A 13,411-nucleotide genomic window follows, 5' to 3' on the forward strand; every position below is an offset into this window, starting at 1 on the left:
GACTATCATCTGGTTGAATTGTCTTTGTGCCTTTAGATGACATGTGTTGTGAATTGGCGCTATATAGATAAACTGAATTGAATGGACTCCAAATCCAGGCCTGCATTAGTTAATAAATTTGTTATCCATTGATTATTGTTGTGTAATTTTGTTTTCAGCACATTAAACTTTGTACAAAAAAAAAGTATTCAATGAGATTATTTCATTCTTTCAGATCTAGGATGTATTATTTGAGTGTTCCCTTAATTTTTGTATGTATAGTGCACTGCAAAAGTATTAAGCTTAAACTCTTTTTCCTTTTGCCACATTTCAGGTTTATTATTATAAATTATACCGTAATTCTTTGTGAAGAATCAACAAGTGCAACTAAATCTTTTTAAAAGATAAATTAAAAAAAAAAGAAAAATTTGGTGTGAAAAATGATTCCACCATCTTCATTTAATACTTTGTAGTATTACTTTTGCTTCGATTAAGCTGCAAGTCGCTTAGGGTATGTCTATCAGTTTGACACATTCTTCCTTTCAAAACAGCTGGAGCTCAATGATGTTGGATGGAGAGAGTTGTTTGTCCTGTTTGTCTCTGTGTTGCCCCGCAATGGACTGAGGACCTGTCCATGGTGTGCCCCACCTCTCACCCATAGACAGCTGACCCCAGCTGGGATAAGCATGACGGTAAATAGATGGGTGGATATTCCTGATACCATTATCTAATTCTTTAAGACCACAGTCATGGGTTAAATATACAGAAGTTTCTAATTTCCTCCATGAAAGCATGTGATTTCTTCATACATGTTGACCTTCACATGTCCAGGATTAAATAAGAACAGTACTTCCTAAAGCAGTACTTTCTAGGTGTTGCAGAAATATTACCACAGGCTAAATTAGGTGACATTTCTGAGGAAATGAGGCTTAAACAATTACATGACGGTTGACTTCATCAAAGAAATCACTTTATGTTAGCCTGATATCTCCTCTTTGGTTTAAATGAAACATGCTGGTTATAAACTTTTTATCAGTCTTATGGAAAACTGGTAGCAGTGGAGTGATCTGAGTTTAAGTTAAAATTAGTAATGCTTTATTGTTATTTAGCCTTCATTTAACCAAAGTTCCATTTAGATTTAAAATATTTTTTGCACAAGAGATTAAGGCAGGAGGGCAGCAGCATATAAATTGCAACAGAACAAATTCAAACTTAAAAAAAAAATAAATGAAATATAACATTTTTACACACAGGCATAATTGATTGCATTTATTAAGTAAAGATTTTAAATTCTTTGAGAATCACAATGACTTGAATGTAAAGTTTAGACTGGTTTGTGCTGAAAACCTAAAACTTTTTCATGCCCACAAATTTTAGGAGATCCATGGATCAGAGATTAGAACTTCTTTGCTTTCTTGTTCAAAAACTTGTCAAATATAAAGAAGTGAGATGCCAAACCTGCTAAAATTGCTATCTACTAATAATTTATAATAAAAACAATTTAAAAGGTAAATATAGTAACCATGTTAGGGTTTTAAACAACAAACCTTTTACTGTCAAGATGTGTCACAACTCCTCCTGTCTCACTCGAATTTCAAGAAAGGATAGTTAGAATAAGAAAAGCAACTAGATATTAAACAATCTTTATTTTTCTAAAATTAATCTAGATCTGTTTGTGAATGAGAATAAGGGGGAGAGAAGGAACTATAAATAATCTTTACCCAAATTTACATTGGAAACAGGTGGTACATGAAATATGTCCTTAGTATGTATAAATATATATATACACTGCACTGCCAACTTCAAAATAAAAAAAACTTGTTTTAGGCATACTAAACACCCAAATATAGTTTTATCTTTATTTTATAAAATTAGAGAATTTCTTTTTTTTCAAATCCAAATGGTTTATTGCTTCCCAGCTGTTTTAGCTGAAAAAAACAACAAAAAAACTTTATATAAAAAAAGATCACAGGGAATTAAATTCAGTTTAAAGTTTAAATGTAAATATTAGGAGTAGGTCTACAGCTTTTAGGTCTGAGCCTAAGAAAAAGACACCTTTAAAAAACAGGATGTTTTTCACAGCTTTTCTTTCATATTCTACAGATGTCATGCTTTAGTTTGTTTTGTTTTTTTTTGTCATGGGAATGAATTCCTCTGCTGGTCAGTAAAGTCAGGTTATGCAGAAACCATACAGTTGACAGTAGAAAAGGTATCAAACTTTTCACCTGGTATATCTTCAAGGTAGCTGTAGAAATATCTACAGTTTACTGTTAAAGCTGCGTGCCAAGAGGCTCAGTATTGCACAGAATATACCACTAGCTATAAATGCCTGTAAATGTTCGGTTTTATATTGCCGTTACTCCTGTCCTGTACACCTTCTCTGATGTTTTAACACACAGGAGCTGCTGCAGTCGAGGGTTTAATGTTATATCTCTAGGAGAGGTACTCTCCCCCCTGGTTGTTCACTTTTTAAAAGCAGTCCTGAGGCATATAAAATATTTATTCCTGGGATCTAATTATTTTTGCTTTATGCTCTGTGTTCCATTTGACCCTCCAGAGAGAATTTAGTTCACGTTTTTTATTAAATCCACATTTTACTATAATGTTCTGATCTTTGTTTTTTCATGGTCACAATTAGCAGAACTGATTAACTTGTCCCTGTGTGGTGCAGCAGATTTAAGTCCGTCTTTGATACAGGGGACAAGGGTTTGATTTCAATTGCAGGTTAACCTCTGCTTAAGTTGAGTGCAGGTTGTAATGAACTCTGTAGGGAGCAGCCCAGTTATATTTGGAAGGTCACGCTGAACCCTTGCTAGAGCCAAATCGCTTATAGCCACCATTGAGAAGTTCAGTTTAGGCAACTGGATGTGAAGTTTTGCCTCTAATCGGTTCCAAATATTGCAGAGCAGAGATTAATCTCAACTTAAAAATCAAGAAACTTTCAGGTCCAGTTTTCTAAGCTGGACCTGAAAGTTTCACTTTGCTTGCTATAGTTTTTCGATAGACGATGTACATTTTTTTAACGGTATTAGGTTCTTTTTTGCAAAGGTAATCCGACTAATTTTTTGGGCCAGGAAAGACATCTGTGTCCTTCTACCCAAGAAATGTAGTCCAAATAAAAAAAATTGAGATCACACTGTAGCAAAGTAGATGCTTTATTACAACTGTTAATTACAAAAATAACAAAAGGCATATCGGCCAAGTGTGTTGGAGGGACTTTTATACAATATTCACCGAAACAGATCCTCAAATCCAAACCATGAACTCCTGCACTTAACACTGGTCATTCCTGGCAGCATGGAGACTTACAGTAATCACAGCTTTAAAATGTTGCTGCCATTTATCAAAAACAGCTCATTACCATCTAACTCCTTTAGAAAAACTGAAAATGTTGCATTAAACAGTTTCAGCCACTCAAGCCTCGCATGCAGTGTGCTTTAATAGAAATGAGTTTATGGTTCTGCAGTTACATTACAGTTCTAGATGGCCATGATTCAACAATCCCAACAAGCACAATTAGCAGGTCCATCTTATTAAGGCATGAGGCACCAATTCCTCACTTTGATAGAAAACATCTATACAACTTTAACTCAAAGATACATTCAAAAGCATCTACTCTGCTTAAAATCTTACATATTCTAACTAAGGATAAGTATGAAAATAAACTGTACACTGAAATGAAGAGTCCTTTTAAACTATTCTGTCTTTTTCTTTTTTTTCTTTTTCTTTTCAGATGCAACTGCTTCTGGAGCTTCCTCTTCTGCCTCCTCAGCTACAGCTTCACTCTTTCGTTTCTTTTTCTTAGGTGGGACCGGCGTTTCCTCCGCCCCATTGTCCGTGGTTTCCTCTGCGTCTTCAGCCTTTTGTTTTTTCTTTGCTTTGACCGGAGTCTCAACCGATTCGGCCTCCTCAGTCTGCTCTGCAGCTTGCTTTTTCTTTTTCTTCTTCACCACAGGTGTGTCGGCTTCTCCATCCTCCATCTTACAAGAAAAAAATTGAATAAAAAGCAGTTTGTCTACATGCAAGACTTAATCCAGCTGGTTTCCAGATCTCTATACTTAAAAACATTTTAAATTGTATGACATCACATTTTAAGTAGTGCACCTTTGGTGCAAAAACATCAGTATGTGCTTTAAACTGAGTTGCTGTCTGACTCTCTTCAGTGATCTAGCCCACTAAGGAGGACCAGCCAATGGTTCGGAGTCTAAAGTTGATCTAGCATGCCGTACACTGAGGCCAGACCATAAATGTGGGTCAGGTCTCAAATCTGAACATGCAGCAGAAGAAAATCCACAAAGCTCACCTCTGCTTCGCCGTTTGTTTCTCCATTTGCTGCAAGTTCCTGCAGCTTCTTCTCACGCTTCTTACGTTTCTTCTCTTTCTTCTCCAGTTTACGTTTCATTTCAGCTGCAACATCAGTAGCCTGAAAAGGAAAGGGAACCAAAAACTGATTAAATCAGGAAAGCAACATCAGGTTACCAACCAAGGGACTTTAAAATGCTGCATCAGGCTCATTAAATCAGTTTCTACCCTCAGCATTATGTCAGGGAAATATTTTGTCATCATTTACAGCACATTTATAAGACTTAAAAAAGGTAGACAAACACCACGCCTGTTATCAATGCTTTTAGAGACTTAAAACTGAGCTCACCTCTTTCACAGCCTCAGTCATGACGTCAACATTTTTCCGCGGCACCTCTCCTGTCTCATAAAAAGACAGACGCTCCTCCACCTGTTCACGCAATTTGTCTCCAAATACACTAGTGGGGAGCTCTGGAAGGAATGAAACAATAGTCAGAGGGAGGATTCCACACTTTTTTATTCTGTGCAGAGCACATGCAGTCCTCCTCAGAAAACAACTTCTCAACATCAACCTGTCGGATGAATGCTGTTGACGAAAAATGAAAGCATCATTGCAGGCATTTCTACAAGTCTCCACAAAAGACCCACACGTTCACTCACCGGAGAAGCAGTCGATGCGTGAAGCAATGGTGCACTTGTTTGCCAGATATCTAGAGATGCGGCCTTTGTTCTTCGCTGCAGCTCGTCCGATGAAGGTCGAGTGGAAGATGAGGCCATATTTGGGCGTGTTTCCTCTCGTTTTCAAAGCTCTGTGTGGACACATAATTATCTTTTCACCTCTATTAGAAACAATCTAATCACTGATTAATCTGAAAAAGAAAAAAAAACTTGTTAAAATCACGAGACATCTGTAAAATTAAACACCTTCACATGTAGGGACACATTCACATTGTGAAGGTTTTTAAAAGACAAGTTAAAAACACAAAGGTTGATATAAAGCCAGCTGGTGAACAGCTCCCTCTAGTGGATGAATAGCTTCTCCAGTGACCAATGTAACTGACTAGTGAGGTGTGCAGGCTGCACATTTAATTCTCATTAATATGACATTTTTTACTAGAAACCTGGAGAAAATTGTACGATTCAGCAGGTGTAACTTTGTGCAACAGCTCATGTCTACCTCAGTGATCTAAGTGGCTGCTCAGACTGTGGGGGTGCATTAGAACGAGTGGGCTCACTCCAGAGTAGTCACTCCAGTCACCCAACTCTGCTCCAGCCCAACCCTGCCATCACTGCAGCCACTTCTTTCCCCAGCAGGGAGGGGGCGCCCCAGTACCTGAACAGGGCCTTTTCTGCTCCCAGGATCTGAACGGTGGACGCCGGGTACTTGGCCAGGTTGGTCAAACTACCAGCATGGGAGATAAGTCGGGCTCCAACCTGGAAAAGTAAGAACATGTCTTTACCGCCAAGAAACGCACACCACGAGGCAGTTTATTCAGGCTCTGCACATTTTAAAAAAAGGACCTTCAGCACCGAATGTATTTCTCATCACATAGGATCAGTGGATTGACAGATTTTGGTATAACATCATCGGTCCCATGGATCATGAAAATCAAAAACATTCGCTCACCACTTCTCCAATCAGGGCTGCCAGGTTCGGGGCCACCTGACTCATCTTGGAGCGGAGGTACTCCTGCAGCTCCAGCCTATAGGCGGCCAGAGATACCACACGGTTCGAGAACCTCTCTATGTTGATTAAATCGATGGGTGAAATGTCCATACCTGAATAGGAAGACAAGGGAACAATGAGAAGAAGCAATAACTTCTCATCCGCTGCATTGTTTACATTGAGGATGTTTCTCCCGACAGGATCCGCAGCGAGGATTAGTGCCTCCACTACAGGTTTATGAGAGAGTTGCTCTGCCCCCCTGTGTTAGGCACCAAGGACGACTGGTGGTCCAAGGTGGGCATAAAAGGGGCTCAATGACACTTGAATAGACATTTTGCTTTTATCACACTAGAACTTTCGTGTATTTTAACAAGACCACAAGTTTTGATGTTTTCTACTGGACTTTAAGATTAAAGTAAGTCACAATTCCACAATATCCCTAGGCACAATATTTTTTTAGGTCCCATTCAACAGAAAGATTGAAAGCAATAACCTCCCAGTAGAGGCAAAGCTGCGCAACCTTCACCGCTATCGCCGTTTGCTCACCCATGGAGGAGCGTGAAGCATCCAGGATGGCCTGAGCCTTGGCGCTGTCCATCACCACTTCTTCAAGGCTCTCCAGACTCTCCTCTGAGAGCTCCTTCCTGTTGCCGATGAGCTGAGCCAGACGGCAGTACATGGAGTTCTCCGACACGATCTTGATCAGCTCTGGAAAGTGGTAGCCGTACCATTCACTGCAAACAGAAGAATGCAGGTTAACCAAGGTTATAAAGGTACTGGACATGAAAGTCAGAATAAGCTATGCTTTGACACCAATCTGAGCTGTGAAAAAAAAAATGATGTCTCAACCAACAGTGAGCCTTACTGGACAATAGCCAACAAAGCACCAGTGCTGGGAGAGCTTCATGTGCCTCCAGTTTCTATGCAGGCAGTACTCTGATGCACCGTCTGTGGTAAGCATTAGGAGGATGAATGAACCTCATGCTGTTACACTGTTGAGCAAAAAGCATCATAAACCCACCGGACTCGCATGGAGAAGGTGTTGATGTCTTTGTCGAGCTGATCCAACAGAGCAATGGACTGGATGATCATGTTATCGGCCCTGTTGACATTGAACTTGACTTTGGCTCTGGAGTAACTGTGACCCAGACCCAGTTGGGCCTTGGAGGCGGCCTGGGCAGTTAGACCCTTCACCAGGGAGTGGAAATGCAGACGAACACCTGTCAGGATTAAAGAGGCTGTTTGAGAAGTTTTCCTCACAGTAAGAGGGAACAAAAATCTCTAACATCTTGTGGCTGTTCAGATTTTCAGTATCAACCTTCATGAGTTTCAGGATAAGGATGCATCACAACAGGCCACTTATTTAACACTTTTCTTTTACGCAAGAGTCTTGGAAGAAAAAAAAAAAAAAAAAAAAAAGAACCATCCTGACCTCTGATTATCTCAGCCACCGCTCCGCCAGTTTGTATAGAAATGGTGAATTCTTCCTGAAGAGCGGCTCCGATTTTGGCATCAGACACTCCCAAGTTAGCCTTCTTCTTTCCAGACAGAGGAAGGTTGGTTTCCAAGAACAACTTCAGATCTGCATGAACCACACCTGCAAAGACCAAAACATGTGACTCAGTGGACAGCGAGGTGATGCGCATCAAAAACATAATACTGCTTCCCTCAGATGTTCAGGGTCAACATTAGGTTGTCATCACATCAATTCAGTGGATTGACAGATTAAAATACATCATTACAACTGAGGACCAGCACCAACAATTTTTACAGACTGCAAAAAGGAACTTATTCCCATAAAGGAGACCTTATTTACAGACATCCACTGAAAACCACAGACCTTCAGATATGGCGTTCATGTTCTCCAAGGCAGCCTGAGCAGACCGGAAGGGGAAGAAGGCAGCCAGGCTCACCATGCTGTTGAATTTCCCCAGACTCAAGACGCTCTGCTCCACCTGTCAAACACCCACTCAGTGAATCCTGCTCCCACAGCAGCACAATCAAAGACCAGGGCATCCATAATCTCACCTGAGGGAGCAGCATGCCGATCTCCTCCACCTCTTTGACCACGAACAGTGCGTAACCTGCCGCATGCTCGAACAACACATGCAGCACAACCTGCAGATGGAAATTTAAATTATGCCAACATAACTAGTAAGAAGTTAAAGCTTCATTCCCATTCAAATACATGATATGGACATAAAGAAACTGTCCATTTATAAAATATTTGGATATCCTGTTAAGATTTAGAGAATTTGGCAAAAATAAACTTTTAAGATCACACAGTAACCAAACAACAATGAGGAAATCCTAATATTTAGTGACATGATTCCAAATTAAGATTAAAATTTTTATTCAATCAGTAGAATAAGAAGCTTTTGGAACACTAAACTAAAAGCAGCCATTACATTTTGATTAAACCATTTTATTTCAAAACAGTCTAGATCAATCAGACTTAAATAGCAGCCTTTTAACCTTAGATAACTAAATAATCTACTGGGTTCATGTCCCGATCTGACATGAGTTACTCCTAATGAGTGCCATCCTCTATTTTTTCTGTATTTTCTGTAAGTAAAACCCTCACAGAATAATGCCGCTATGACTGCGTTTGACTGCAGGGTCGACACGTGGTTAACAATCGAGCAAAAATAACGGGGTTTATCAGGTTAAATTTTGAAAAGTAAAATAAAATCCTTCTATTCCTAACATAGATCAGTTTAAATGTGTTAAAGAACAAAGTGCTAGTTCTGGAGTAACCGAATGGCCTTCATGTGGACCCCACGTGTTGTTCTGGGCCCTAGGTATGATGCTAGTGCTAACAATTGCTAACAGTTAAACTAAACCTTAGTGCACAGCAGGAGCAGAAACCCCCCGTTTAGCAGATGTTACCACTTAAGTTAAACCCATCTTCTTTCTAAGTGATCTACATCCGTCTCAACGATGCGAAAATAAGTTTCTACCAATATTAACCGGGGCTAGCTAGCCGCGCCTCTAATGTTCTAACAGGCCCGTTAGTTTGTTGCAATTAAACACTACAATCAAAGCCAACCTAAGCTGTTGTAATGCAACATTAGTTACTTTCTCTGTCGTTTTATAACGGATACATTTAACCTCTTTAAACCTACCATTATTGCAGAGTATGTTTGCAGAACCACGCAAAGCGTGTCTGCTCTCTTCGTTAACCTCTGAGGAAAGACGGCGCAGGCGTTTCCAGCACAGAGACATGTGATTCAAACAACGCGAGATCTACACGACCCCGCGAGATTAAGAATAATATCCTCAGAGGATCTACCAAGGATCCCTACCCCAAAGATGTATGACATTTGAGTTATATAGTCATTTCTTAACACAATTTGATTCTGTTTTGATTAGATTCTGTCATTTCAGGTCTGTTTGGAGAACACAAATAAAAAATTTTTTCCCCACTGAAATAACTGCAGTAAATTAAAAAAAATCGTAAAGAACTAGTTTCTAATGTTAATGGTTTAAAAATGCCTTACGTTTTGAAAACTTCTTCCATGTTTCCCTAAAATTCAATTAAAAACAAAATAATTAATCTGCACAGTTTATTGTTAGAAAATATGCCTTACAATACAGGAAGTGTAGCAATAAGGTGATTTATTTCTGTGATTCTGCTATCAGAGCAACTTCAAAGGAGCTGAGATATTTGACACCAGAGCTCAATTCCACATTGCTTTATAAATTTAACCGCAGAACAAGTTGAATTCAAATATAAAACTTAAAATATTCAAACTGGAGTGTTTCCATGTAAGTATACGTCCTCTAGCGTTCGTGTGTGGCACTACACCAGGGATGCAAAGGACACAACACCACGCAAATGTTTTCATCCACAATATATGAATTAGGCTCCTGTCATTTTCAAAGGTTTCCAAGCCCAAATTAAGCTATTATTCACAAACAAGTAAAATAAAAAAAGTAGAAAGATGTAAATGCATTTGGATTAAAAAACAAAACAAAAACATTTTTTTAAATGTCTCAATGAGGTGTGTGACAAAGAATCAAGATCCTGTGAGGGAGAGCTTGTCTTTATTTTTAAGTGTGTTTTTAGAGTCAGATTTCTCTAAATACAACATATTTAACACTTAAAAAATGGAATATTATCAAGCTGCATCTGAAGTCATTAAAACCGGGATCTGATTTGATTCCAGTGTGATTGAAAACTGTCTGAAGAGGACAGAGATGAGACAACAAAATTAGCACAAAGGAACCTAAGACCCTTATAAAAGAGTGTTATAGTAATTAAACGCTTTTATTTAGTGTGATTTTCTTTAATCTTCACAGGGTCAACATTATTACAAACCAGCTACTTAAAATAACAATTTGATCTAACTGCAAATTTGACAAACAAACAAAGAATTTGACACTTTACTCTCATTAAAGACACTTTTTACTACAAATATATATATAAAAAACATAGCAGAAATATGTTATTCTTTCTCACAGAAGGAATCAGTTTGTAAAGGTTTTAATTATACTAAGGTTGTTATAATTGTTTCAAAATATATCAGCCTTTTTTGTTTCTTTTTTTTTTTTTTTTTTTTAAAGATTTGAAGAAATACATTTCTTATTCATCTCAAGCCAAAACATCCCTAAAATTAGGAAAGAACTCCTAGAAAGACATAAGGAGGATGGTGGGCTGACTTTATCAAATTTTATTTGTTGTTATTAAGCAACTAACACTTTTAAGTTGGTTTGCTGGTTTACAGACTCATCAAACTCTGAAACTACAAATTGGGTCCACATGGAACGGCACATCCGGTCTCCCTTAGCTCTTTTTCATGTGGCCCTCGAGCACTGAGTAAACGTTACTAGAGGAACAATGCAGTGGTCAAAGGCTCTTTGAAAATCTGGTTCCAATTTAGGACTCACTTTAAGCTTCCTTCCAATAGTAGAGTAAAATTAAATGTGTAAGGGGGCGTTTTTTCATAAGAGGCCATATCATTCCGTTTAAGCAGCTGAAAAAAAGACTTTGATTACACAAATAGAAATTTTCAAACATCTTCAAGTGCGTAGGTATGCAAGGAGTAATCTCTGTTTTTATATTGCCCCAAAAACATGGCTGGATGAATGTTTGGCCACAAACCCAATGGCTAAAGGGCTGATGTTAACCATAAATTGGCAGAATTAGTGTGTTGCCTCTTCATCACTTGACCATTTGAAAAACCAGTGAGAAGGAGAACCAGGGGAACACTTTGCAGTTAAAATCTGACAAGCTGCAGCAGTAGACTTTATTACTTTACTGTCATTTCGTATACACAGTGTATACAAAACAAATGTTTGAATCATACAGCTTTTTGACAGTGAATGAGAAGCTTACAACAGTGAAATGGACATTTCCATTTATAAAGTGCAGCAATGATCAAAATGTAAACAGTATGGGAGACAGATGGTGCAAATGACATTGATGTGGAAGGTTCAGAGAAGTGCAAAAATAGATAAATAGATATGGTGCAAAATGCAGTAGAAACACTGAGTTGAGTTCTATTTTGAAGATTCACCATGTAGTGCAAATATGATGTTTATGGTGTAATGCAGTGACTCGATTTGTGACTTGATTAGTTTTCAATGGTTCAACAGTCTTTTTGCAGTTGGGAAAAGGCTGCTGCAGAATCTGCTGGACCTGCATCGAATGCTGCAAAGCCTCTTCCCAGAGGGCAGCAGGGAGAACAGTCCATGGTGGGGGTGTGAGGGGTTGCTGATGATGTAACGGGACACGCAGCACTGGGATGAAATGTCTTTAATGGAAGGAAGAGGAGCCCCGATGATCTTCTCTGCAGTTCTCACCACTCTTCTCACCTTCTTCCAGTCTGAGGCACTGCAGCCTCCACACCACACAGGGAGACAGCTGGTCAGAACGCTCTCTACGGTGCTTCTGTAGAAGATCGTGAGGATGGGTGGGGGCAGGTGGGCTCTCCTCATCCTCCTCAGGAAGTACAAGCACTTTTGTGCCCTTTTGACCAGTGAGGAGGTGTTCATAGTCGAGGTGAGGTTGTCTGTGATGTGCACCCCAAGGAATTAGTAAGAATTCGAAAGAATCCACTCATTATCACTCTGCCTGCTGGAGAATAAGGTGCTGTCCATATTGCACTTTTCTCTAAGTAGAATATACAGTGGTGCAGATAACCATTCTGTATCTGATGCAGACATGACCTTGGTTGCCTCAATCATATGTTGTAGGTATGCAAGATGTTTAATTTTGTCCGTTTGGAAAAAACAGTGGCCAGAAGATGTTATGTTATGTTTGTGACATCTATCTAGGATATAACCTTGGTCTTGCTCCTGGATCATAGATTTCCTCTCTAGCAGCCCCTAAGGTGATGAGGATACGGAAAGTAACATCTGCCACACTGATCTTAAACACATGGAAAATGCAGGGTTGTATTCAATTCCCTTCCTTCTTCATCCTATTCGTGTTTCACAGAACACATGGTTTTGAGAAGTCTCATATGTATGACGAGACCAACTGCATAGAAAAGGATAATCTGACACAGTAGTGCTCTAAGAACAACTGATCAGAAAGCCTGATAAAGTGATAAGGGATAACAGGAGGTCTTGGAATACTGAACACGCCCCCTGTCTGTATAAATGGGAGGTGTTGGAGCCTATGGACAGCATAAGGTTCCTGGACTATCATATCTCCTCTGACCTCTCTATGACTGAGCACACATCCCACTTGGTGAAGAAGCTCCTTCTTTCTCAGGAAGCTAAAACAGTCTGGTCTCTCTACTTAGCTCCTCACAAACTTTAATGGGGTTATAAAACGAATCCTATCTCTCAGTGTGATGGCGAGGGAATATCTGCAGAATTGTGGGATGCTCTCTCTGTCCAATTAGGTACATAATAACTTGGGAGACGTTTATGTTGCAAAAGTCCAGTAAAGGGCCAGAAAAAAGGACTTCAGACCTTCTTAACTAGATGTACATTTTGATTCTGTGTCTCAGCTAACTTTGATGTTGGTCCCAGAATAATAAAAACTCTCGATCTCTATATCTTGGTGACCCATCCGATCCGCCCCCTGTCTGTAGACAGTGTCATCAGAACAATGACGGTCATGTTGCCTGCAAACTTCCCCAGTCTCAGAGATGGATCTGCTGAAGAAGAACCTCACACTTTTTGCTGCCATGATTTTAGATAAAAAGTTGAGAATTAGAGAGTAAGGCCCCTTCTTTTGTAAGTGAAGCCAAAAAACCTTGGGGTACTAACCTCTCACCATGAAACATTTTGCCAAAAGGCCTATTGCTTGTCCTGCTGTAAAGTTCAGTTTAGTTCCAAGGTGTAATTTTATTTTAGCTATCTTTAGTCCTTATTTAAATTAGCTTGTGCAGGCATGGAGAAGGCACAGATGTAGAACATGAAGGGAGGCCTCTGTTCTTTTTTTTTTTTTTAACAGTGTCCTGTCTGGCAATGTGGCAATAAGAATAATTGTCTTGATGCCAAAAAGAG

At 39.3% G+C, this 13,411-nt stretch overlaps 1 protein-coding gene across 1 annotated transcript; it reads right to left on the reverse strand.

The window, feature by feature from the left end:
- Positions 1-3,116: 3,116 nt before the first annotated feature.
- Positions 3,117-9,174, reverse strand: nop56 (NOP56 ribonucleoprotein). The gene is made up of 12 exons (XM_015379899.1): positions 9,073-9,174; positions 7,976-8,065; positions 7,788-7,902; positions 7,380-7,544; positions 6,969-7,167; positions 6,494-6,681; positions 5,909-6,060; positions 5,615-5,715; positions 4,942-5,090; positions 4,631-4,752; positions 4,283-4,402; positions 3,117-3,959 (listed from the first exon to the last, which is right to left on the reverse strand). Exons 1-12 carry the CDS (start codon positions 9,073-9,075, stop codon positions 3,675-3,677), a joined length of 1,689 nt encoding a protein of 562 aa, XP_015235385.1. The 5' UTR covers positions 9,076-9,174; the 3' UTR covers positions 3,117-3,674.
- Between the last annotated feature and the right edge of the window lie 4,237 nt (positions 9,175-13,411).

Source organism: Cyprinodon variegatus, unplaced genomic scaffold, assembly GCF_000732505.1.
Source record: "Cyprinodon variegatus isolate N-32 unplaced genomic scaffold, C_variegatus-1.0 Scaffold202, whole genome shotgun sequence".
In the NCBI taxonomy this organism is placed as follows: Eukaryota; Metazoa; Chordata; class Actinopteri; order Cyprinodontiformes; family Cyprinodontidae; genus Cyprinodon; species Cyprinodon variegatus.